Source organism: Notolepis coatsorum (genome assembly GCF_963971535.1).
Source record: "Notolepis coatsorum genome assembly, chromosome: 3".
NCBI lineage: Eukaryota > Metazoa > Chordata > Actinopteri > Aulopiformes > Paralepididae > Notolepis > Notolepis coatsorum.
The window spans coordinates 6209243-6219587 of NC_140167.1; the positions used below are offsets into that span (position 1 = coordinate 6209243).

The following is a 10345-nucleotide window of genomic DNA, read 5'->3' on the forward strand; positions in this document are numbered from 1 at the left end:
TCTCCCAGACTGTTACCAGCGGCTGGAGTTCCTGGGCGATGCGATCCTCGACTACCTCATCACGAAGCACCTTTATGAAGACCCGCGGCAGCACTCCCCCGGCGTGCTGACGGACCTGCGCTCGGCGCTCGTCAACAACACCATCTTCGCCTCGCTGGCCGTCAAGTACGACTACCACAAGTACTTCAAGGCCGTGTCGCCCGAGCTGTTCCACGTCATCGACGACTTCGTGCAGTTCCAGCTGGAGAAGAACGAGATGCAGGGCATGGACTCTGAGGTACGGATTAATGTTGCGTAAAGAGTAAAGACCCTAACCCTGTCAAAACAGCAGTCATAGTGTATATTTTCAGCAATACGTTTGTTTACCAATAGGTTAAAGTGTTATTAATGAAATATCAGTTTAGGAATTGTATTCATTAGCTAGCGAATTTCGACCGGAAATAAATCCGAGCAGCCATTTAGCTGTAGTCATTATGATCAAGGAAAGACAGGGCTTTCAATGAGTGTCGGAATTTTGAAAAACTACCCTACCCAGCTCAAGCCAGCTATTGTTAGTACAGCAAATTACTTGTGGGTGAATTTCTTTTATTTCTAATTTTTTGGGATTATCTACCACAAAACTGAACGTTATTGGCATAAATTAGAACGCAGTTCGTTTTTCTACCTTTCTGTGAACGTTTAGCAAAAATACGCGTTGCAAACCGATTAAAAATGGCGGATCCATATCCATTATAGGAAAGGAACAGTACTTACAGTAGATTTAATTCACGGTTCTTGCTGCACGCCTGGTGATACTAAATCCAAATTGAACTCTGTCATTGGAAAGAGGAGATTTGGCCCCGATCCATAGATGTGCGACTTTGCTATAATAAGGTAATTTATAGGCCTGATATTCTATATTCTATAATAATATTTCAAATGGCATGTGTCAGGATGGCAGAATTCAGTACTGTATCTACAAAACCTTCCGTTTAATCATCTTCCCTTTATTAATTTGCTTAGATCTTTTGTACACATGATCTCAAGAAGGTGCTGAACGAGTTTTTCATGTCTGGTCATTTTTATCATGGTGTTATTCACTGTCAAAGATGCAAAGAAAAATCATAATTTATATTCACCCTTGTTTCATCACAATTTACTCAAGCCTAGTGACGGACACAATATTTCTGACTCTGGGAATACATTCCCCTGAGATCCATAGATGTCCCTAGATACCAAGAACATGCAAATGGACCTTGTAGAAGTGGAGCAATTTTCCATTTACTTAGGTATGTATTTTTTGGTGGATTTTCAGAAGCTAGGGCTTAACAGGTTAATGTGTCTAGAAGTGGCATCTTGGCACTAATAATTTTTTGCGAACACTGGAGACAACACTGGACACAGAGGCAATGTCTTGGATACAGAGGTTGTGTAATGTCTTGGAGACGACATAGTAAGAGGAAAAACAAATTCCACCTAAATCTGCTGGAAAATTTGAAATGTAAGATGGCACCACTCTGGTCAACATGGTATTTATTTAGTAAAGCTTGTATTGTGGTCCAGTTTCAACTATGAGCTTCTGCTTTGCATCACGTCATTCAGTCTGTGGAGTTATATCAGTTATTAAACTGATCAAAATGTGATCCTTCCAGATTACTTCTTACCTGCCGAAACTCTATTCAGTAATGTAATCCGTTAGATTTTGTCAAATAATCTGATTACTTTCAAGTGCTTTTGAATTACAGGGTCTGCCGGTATAGAATCTGACACAAAACAACGGATTCCAATTAAAATGGCACTTTCAATAATTGTATCATCCCTACCACCACGATTGAATGATAATCAATGTATTATAATGGTTAATTACATCTATAAATCTTACAAAGAGACTCATTCATGTAAAACCTATTTCTTACTAAGTAATCCACAAGTAATTTCCCCCTAAAAAGAATCTTTAATGACATTTTCACATCATTCTTTTTAGTTTTGTCTGTTTTGTTCATGTCTGTTTTCTTTACAGATTACAGTTATCAGTGTGTGACATGTTTACTGTTTACTGTAATCCTATTTATAAATATATATATATATATATATATAATAATCTGTTGCAATAAGCTACCTCTCAACCGTGTTTGAAACCAGTAGACCCTTTTAGACAAAGGCTGACATTTTTGTAAAGTTTGTCTATTTTAAGGCACCTGAAAGTACAGCCGGTCCGTCGGTCCGTCGGCAGGACCTAGCATATTTGATGCCCAAGTCAAGCTTCACCACTGCGCCCCCCAAAAAAAATATCAAAACATCTTAACAGTTATACAGTAAAGTACTGCACCTTTTATTTATTACAAACAAGAACAAGAACTAAGAATAAATGTAAAGTGCACACTAAAGAATTAAAACAAGCAACCGTTTTAGATTTTTGGCAAATTTTCCCTGATGTTAAAGTTTTTGGCGCCCTCCTCTGGAGGCACTCTAGGCAACCGCCTATGTCGCCTATAGGAAGCTCCGCCCCTGCTCGTCGGCATAACATGACAGCTTTGGGTTTGATTTCCTTCTCAGCTGCGGCGTTCGGAGGAGGACGAGGAGAAGGAGGAGGACATCGAGGTCCCCAAGGCCATGGGGGACATCTTCGAGTCGCTCGCCGGAGCAATCTACATGGACAGCAGGATGTCCCTGGAGACGGTGTGGCAGGTTTATTATCCCATGATGAGGCCACTTATAGGTGAGCAAGACCGGAGCAGACGTGCTCTCGCCGGGTGTTGTTGAGCTGTTCATGTTTGCCAGCGGTGATGACATATTACCGGGGGAGGAAATTTAAGACTTGAGAGAGGTATATATATATTTGTTTCCACGTTTTTATTTTATTTGTTTATTCATCCGTTTTTTCTTTTATCACTTTCCCTTCGCAGAGAAATTCTCTGCAAATGTGCCTCGCTCTCCGGTGAGAGAGCTGCTGGAGATGGAGCCAGAAACTGCCAAGTTCAGGTGGGATGCTGTTCATCTTGCCTGCATTATGTTATCCACACGCTCGCTGGCCTGCCGTCCCGAGCCCTTCCTCCTCTCAGCCGCCGCTTCTCATTTACCCTATAGCCATCGAAGTGGTTTAAACTGGCTTAAATTGCAAATTTTTTCTTCCATATTGTTGCCTCGTGTTTTATATATGTATATATTAAGTTGGAATCACGTCAAATCATGACGGCGAAACATGTACTTAAGGCAATTTTGTGGCACCTGATGCCTTACTTATGGAAAGGTTGTCGAACTTGCAAAACTTGTGTTCATAAATCATTATTTATAAAATGTCTGTCTTACATACCTTCTATTTATTATTATTAATAATAATTAATGTTATTTGTGCAGCACCTTTCATACAATAATTGCAGTTCAAAGTGTTCCACAGCAGTAATGTAGACAGGCGTAAGATAAGCAGTGAATTGACCAAATAAAAGCAATGCATAAAGAGCAGACATAAAATTAGTATAAAATAAACAATCATAAAATGGACAACATGTGTTATCACAATTTACCTGCGCCACGCAATAAATCACAAATTATCTCAAATATTGTCAAATCTCAAAATGAACTTAGTTTATTTTTTAACTCCTGAATAAAATACATAGCTTGGTAACATGAGCTGTACGTTAGCTTGGTAACATGAGCTGCACGTTAGCTTGGTAACATGAGCTGCACGTTAGCTTGGTAACATGAGCTGCACGTTAGCTTGGTAACATGAGCTGCACGTTAGCTTGGTAACATGAGCTGTACGTTAGCTTGGTAACATGAGCTGTACGTTAGCTTGGTAACATGAGCTGCACGTTAGCTTGGTAACATGAGCTGTACGTTAGCTTGGTAACATGAGCTGCACGTTAGCTTGGTAACATGAGCTGCACGTTAGCTTGCTAACATGAGCTGTACGTTAGCTTGGTAACATGAGCTGAACGTTAGCTTGGTAACATGAGCTGCACGTTAGCTTGGTAACATGAGCTGCACGTTAGCTTGGTAACATGAGCTGCACGTTAGCTTGGTAACATGAGCTGTACGTTAGCTTGGTAACATGAGCTGTACGTTAGCTTGGTAACATGAGCTGTACGTTAGCTTGGTAACATGAGCTGCACGTTAGCTTGGTAACATGAGCTGCAGGTTAGCTTGGTAACATGAGCTGCACGTTAGCTTGGTAACATGAGCTGTACGTTAGCTTGGTAACATGAGCTGCACGTTAGCTTGGTAACATGAGCTGCACGTTAGCTTGGTAACGTGAGCTGTACGTTAGCTTGGTAACATGAGCTCATAACAATCTAAAGGCCTCGGCATAACCAGCAACTAACGACTGTTCCATGTCCAGTGATGTGTTTAAATAACCGCTTGTTGTACCAGCAGGTAAGTGGTTTTAGACTGTGATGTGACCATGTGATGGTGCGAGCGCCCTCTAAACACTCTGTCCCCCACAGCCCGGCGGAGAGGACGTACGACGGCAAGGTGCGCGTGACGGTGGAGGTCGTGGGGAAGGGCAAGTTCAAAGGCGTGGGACGCAGCTACCGCATCGCCAAGTCTGCCGCCGCGCGCCGCGCCCTGCGGAGCCTCAAAGCCAATCAGCCTCAGGTCCCGAAGAACTGAGCTCCCTGTGGCTCCACCCCCAGCGGCGCTAGCCCCGCCCCCACCAAGCTACAGGTCCAGAAGAACTGGGCTCCCTGTGGCTCCACCCCCCAGCGGTGCTAGCCCCGCCCCCACCAAGCTACAGGTCTAGAAGAACTGAGCTCCCTGTGGCTTCACCCCCCAGCGGTGCTAGCCCCGCCCCCACCAAGCTACAGGTCCAGAACAACTGAGCTTCTTGTGGCTCCACCCCCCAGCGGCGCTAGCCCCGCCCCCACCAAGCTACAGGTCCAGAAGAACTGAGCTCCCTGTGGTTCCACCCCCCAGCGGCGCTAGCCCCGCCCCCACCAAGCTACAGGTCCAGAAGAACTGAGCTCCCTGTGGTTCCACCCCCCAGCGGCGCTAGCCCCACCCCCACAAAGCGACGGGTCCAGAACGCGTCTATTCTTTTACCAACGGATTTCCAGTTCCGCGTTCGCGTTCTGCGATCTGATTGGCCACTGACGTACGCTAGTTCTGCCCCCGGTAAGTTATCTACGCCAGTTCTGCCGCGGTAAACAGCTGTTTCCGTGTTTCCGCCTATGACTTCATGTGCGGTAAGTTTAAAGTGCTTAGAAATGCCGGTTCATTCATGCTTTGAGGCACAATTCCTGACAGGATTTTATAATATTGTATTTTATAATATTGTAGCTTGACAATTTTAAGAAACAACGCTCTCAGCTGAGTCAAGAAACAACGCTCTCAGCTGAGTCGGTCAGTAGTGTGAAGCAGTTTGAACTATACAATACTTATAATTCAATTGTTTTTATGGACATAACAGTTGGGGCCCAGTTTTTATTGTTAAGTTGATTTTGATTTGTTTTACAGGGGCAAAGACCCACACATCGCTCATTTCCCATTGCAAGTTCGCATTGAGAATTGGCACAATCATAATCTCCATGTTGCAGATGCCATTCGCTATAGAGATGTTGGACAAAAGGCCATAGACACATTGATGGGGTTATTTGTGATTGCCCACACGCCTCCTTCTGCTTTGGCTGTGCTAAAGCACGATATCAAAATCGAACAAGGAGACAAATACTTCTATGCTGCAGCCAACAGACAGATCTGCCCAGACTTAACAATAAAAATTGGGCCCCAACTGTTATGTCCATAAAAACAATTGAATTGAAGTATTGTATAGTTCAAACTGCTTCACACTACTGACCGACTCAGCTGAGAGTGTTGTTTCTTGACTCAGCTGAGAGCGTCGTTTCTTACAATTGTCGAGCTACAATATTATAAAATCCTGTCAGGAATTGTGCCTCAAAGCATGAATGAACCGGCATTTCTAAGCACTTACCGCACTTTAGCGCACATAAAGTCATAGGCGGAAACACGGAAACAGCTGTTTACCGCGGCAGAACTAGCGTAGATAACCCCCCCCACCAAGCTACAGAGGTGGCACCGACATGACTTATCTAACGGCTCAAACCACGAGAGGGCCAGGAGGGAACACACTATGGAGAGAGGCGACACGAGAAGCTAACTGTTCTCTGAACAGATTTCACATTTTGGATTTTTTTTTAATTATTATTATTATTATTTTACCGTTTTCCTTTTCTTTCTTTTTTTTGCGCAAACACAATCTTTATTTTCCTTCTGCTTTGTGTAATCACACGAGTGCTTTATTAACGTTTAGCAAAGTGTTAATGACAAAAAAAAAGGCAGGTCTCGACGTCTGTCCCTCACTGTTTCTCTTCCTCCGTTGTCCTTTTGTTTTCACCTTGTCGTCAGTGAGTCGGGTCGTGTCGTCTCTTGTTTTCACCTCTTGTCATCAGTGAGTCGGTCGTGTCGTCTCTTGTCTTCACCTCTCGTCGTCAGTGAGTCGGGTCGTGTCGTCTCTTGTTGTCTTCACCTCTTGTCGTCAGTGAGTGAGTCGGGTTGTGTCGTCTCTTGTTTTCACCTCTTGTCATCAGTGAGTCGGTCGTGTCGTCTCTTGTCTTCACCTCTCGTCGTCAGTGAGTCGGGTCGTGTCGTCTCTTGTTGTCTTCACCTTGTCGTCAGTGAGTCGGTTGTCGTCTCTTGTTGTCTTCACCTCTTGTCGTCAGTGAGTCGGTCGTGTCGTCTCTTGTTGTCTTCACCTCTTGTCGTCAGTGAGTCGGGTCGTCTCTTGTTGTCTTCACCTCTTGTCGTCAGTGAGTCGGTCGTGTCGTCTCTTGTCTTCACCTCTTGTCGTCAGTGAGTCGGGTCGTCTCTTGTTGTCTTCACCTCTTGTCGTCAGTGAGTCGGTCGTGTCGTCTCTTGTCTTCACCTCTTGTCGTCAGTGAGTCGGGTCATGTCGTCTCTTGTTTTTTTCACCTCTTGTCGTCAGTGAGTCGGGTCGTGTCGTCTCTTGTCTTCACCTCTTGTCGTCAGTGAGTCGGGTCGTATCGTCTCTTGTCTTCACCTCTTGTCGTCAGTGAGTCGGGTCGTGTCGTCTCTTGTCTTCACCTCTTGTCGTCAGTGAGTCGGGTCGTGTCGTCTTCGATTGTACATAGTTCAAATCAAAAGGTGTAAATCAAAGGTATGTAGGAAGAGAGAAGAGGAAAGAAACGCTAAGCTCCTCCTCCTCCTCCTCTGCACTAGTGCCAGTTTTTAAAACGCTGACGGGACGCTGCGCTCAGAAACCCCGTCTTGAAAAGGTTTTCTTATTCTTAATCATTATTGCACTTATTTCCTTTAGGGTCTGATATTTTTTTTTGAGAATTGTGTGGTCCGACTGACACCAAAATCATATACGTAGCAAACTATATATATAAATATAAATACATTTATGATTATATTCTTTTTCGCCTTAGATACACTAAGGCCCACCTTCATTATTCCTGCAAAATGGAGAGGAATTTCAACATTCCCAGTTACTGTAATTTAAAAAAAGAAAATTTTAAACCGCACTCAAAGTTTGCATGTTGGTGTAGCTTATGTATTAACCATGACAACTGGATGGCTTGTATAGACATGACAAATCTATCAGTATATCTAGAGTGACTCTGTGTGTGTGTGTGTGTGTGAGAGAGATTAGATGTCGATTATCCCATTAGCAAAACATCTTGGTTCAGTCGTGTCTTTTTGATACAAGAAAATGAATGAATTTGTCATTCTTGCGCACTTATCGCCTTTCCATTGTCGAGTTTTGATATTGAAACGACAAATCGACAAAGAGGAAGACGGATCCACCCGAATAACATGCAGAATTTTCTACAAATTGGAGCAACTTCTGTCGAGACACGCGCAACACGGACGCAGGTCTTTTAGGAAGAAGAGAAAGGTTCCTAGTGGTCCTCGTCCCTCGCACCCCTCACCTACCAAAGTTACACCCGGTGACTTCGAGGGGGACCTGGACCCTGCAGACAGTTTGTTTTGTTTCAGTTCAAACTCATGTAGCTTCTTGCCTAAATGTCTTTTTACAATAAGCCCTTTTTCACCTGAATACCTCAGTTTTAATTGCATGCTTTTTTTATTTTAATTTTTTTTGTGTTTATGTTTATGCTTGAATTTGTCATCCTTTTGCACTGTAACTGTGATACCTCTGGTTGTGCTGTTCAGTCAGCCCCCCCCCCCCCCCCCCTAGCGCGTTTAGAATTTATTCTCCCCAGATTGGTTGAGGTTTGGGGCGGGGCCCTGGTTGGGGGCGGGGCTCAAGTGTTTTCTCAGCACATAAGCCTCCCTTTTTTTTCTACTTCTACAGTAATTAGTTATCATACCACTTAAAGGTGCTGTGAGTGGCATTTATGTTTGTTAAAATAAGTGGTCTACATGCTAAAATAATAGCTCTACATTCCGACAGCCATCACTGATATAGTGTCTGGTCAGTAACATGGGTCTCCCAGTCCCTCCGCTCTGCAGTAAACAGCCATCACTGATATAGAGTGTCTGGTCAGTAACATGGGTCTCCCAGTCCCTCCACTCTGCAGTAAACAGCCATCACTGATATAGTGTCTGGTCAGTAACATGGGTCTCCCAGTCCCTCCGCTCTGCCGTAAACAGCCATCACTGATGTAGAGTGTCTGGTCAGTAACATGGGTCTTCCAGTCCCTCCACTCTGCAGTAAACAGCCATCACTGATATAGAGTGTCTGGTCAGTAACATGGGTCTCCCAGTCCCTCCACTCTGCAGTAAACGGCCATCACTGATACAGTGTCTGGTCAGTAACATTGTTCTCCCAGTCCCTCCGCTCTGCAGTAAACACATAATGCATGTTATTGTATCCCTTCCCACTTTATCCAATCAGGAGAGAGAACTCCACTATGAAGAAAATGGTCATATGTAAAATAAAAGTAAAATCTACCAGTGGAGTAAGCTAAATCGGCATATGGCGAGATTTCTTGAAATAAGTAAAGAAAAAAAGATATATCTAGGGTTTACTTTCCTGATTGGATAAAATGGGAACAGGATACCAGAAAATGTATTTTGTGTTTACTGCAGAGTAGAGGGACTGGGAGACCCATGTTACTGACCAGACACTCTATATCAGTGATGGCTATTTACTGCAGAGTGGAGGAACTGGGAGACCCATGTTACTGACCAGACACTATATATCAGTGATGGCTGTCGGAATGTAGAGCTACTTAACACTTATCTTAACTCTTTAAGCGCCATGCCCTTTCCCCATCTGTACTCAATGTTTGCAGATCCATCGTGTGTTCTGTATTATAGCTATACGGAGACGATAGTATGGCTCATTTGACAGGCATTGTTCACAGTCCATCACGGACTAATCAGTTAATTTACATTGATCAGATGGGATTGTTACATGCTTGAAGTAATCAGATTGATCAGATACCCATTACATGCTTGGAAGTAATCGGATTGCATTTAGATGAGCGTTTAATCCCCCCCCGCCCCGCCCCACAGAATTCCTAGACACATTAATTGCCGCGTTGACTAGATTGTCATGTTCCATCTGAGGACGCCAGGAGAGGAGTGTGACTCTGGTATGGTGCCACGCCCGCTGTCTGGTCTGTGACTAATGAGACAAAAGGACTTTCTCACAAGTAATCCTTGAAGCCAGACGTTGTGCCTGGACTCTACGACCTCAGCATCGTTCTTTAGTCGTCATTGTTGTCAGAAAGCTATCCGTCGGGCATTGTTATGCTGCAGACTTTGCTCTCTCTTACTGGCAGAATTTGTTTTTGTAATTCTATTTAGGCTTTTTTTTTTTTTTTTTTTTTTTTTTATATATATACATGTAGCACAATTGAGCATTGCACTTGGGCGCCATACTTTACCTCATGTCAGAGTGAAAGGGAGTGAAGGTGTAAATATGATTAAAGAGAGGATTCACTGGTGGTTCAGGCATCGCTGCCGTTTCAATCGCTGGTATTGATTATACAATTGTATTAAAAAAAAGAAAAAAAATGTGGCTCTTCGGGGTGTCTGGATACAAATCATCTGATGATCACACTGTAAGTAAAGAGATCTCCAGGATCTGAGTGAACGGTCCTCACTAACCCAGCGGCGCCCCCCGCAGGCGTGACTTGAATCACGTTTAGTGAACCTTCTCGTCTCGGTTAGACTCTTTAATTTGGCTCTTCTTCCACACAGTGCGTGTGTCCAGAACCAGCCGTAGTGTTTCCTCTTGTGTTCTTATTATTATTTAGCTCCTTGGTGAAGAAGGGCTGCGACGTGTTAAAGAAACGGTGTATAAAAGTAACAGTTCAAAAGAAAATGATCCTTTTTTTTTTTTATAATGTGAGAGATACTCTCTGGATGCTGATTGGCTACTCTGTGATAATGTTGTGAGATGCTCTCTGGATGC

General features: G+C 43.7%; 1 protein-coding gene across 1 annotated transcript in view; it reads left to right on the top strand.

The window, feature by feature from the left end:
* The window catches only part of dicer1 (dicer 1, ribonuclease type III), a 61757-nt gene extending 57065 nt beyond the window's left edge, over nucleotides 1–4692 (top strand). The window contains exons 27-30 of the mRNA XM_084310355.1: nucleotides 9–277; nucleotides 2536–2698; nucleotides 2886–2961; nucleotides 4425–4692. Of these exons, the coding sequence (XP_084166481.1) occupies nucleotides 9–277; nucleotides 2536–2698; nucleotides 2886–2961; nucleotides 4425–4590 (674 nt within the window). The 3' untranslated portion in view covers nucleotides 4591–4692. The remainder of the gene's footprint in view (nucleotides 1–8; nucleotides 278–2535; nucleotides 2699–2885; nucleotides 2962–4424) is intronic.
* The last annotated feature ends 5653 nt before the right edge of the window (nucleotides 4693–10345 follow it).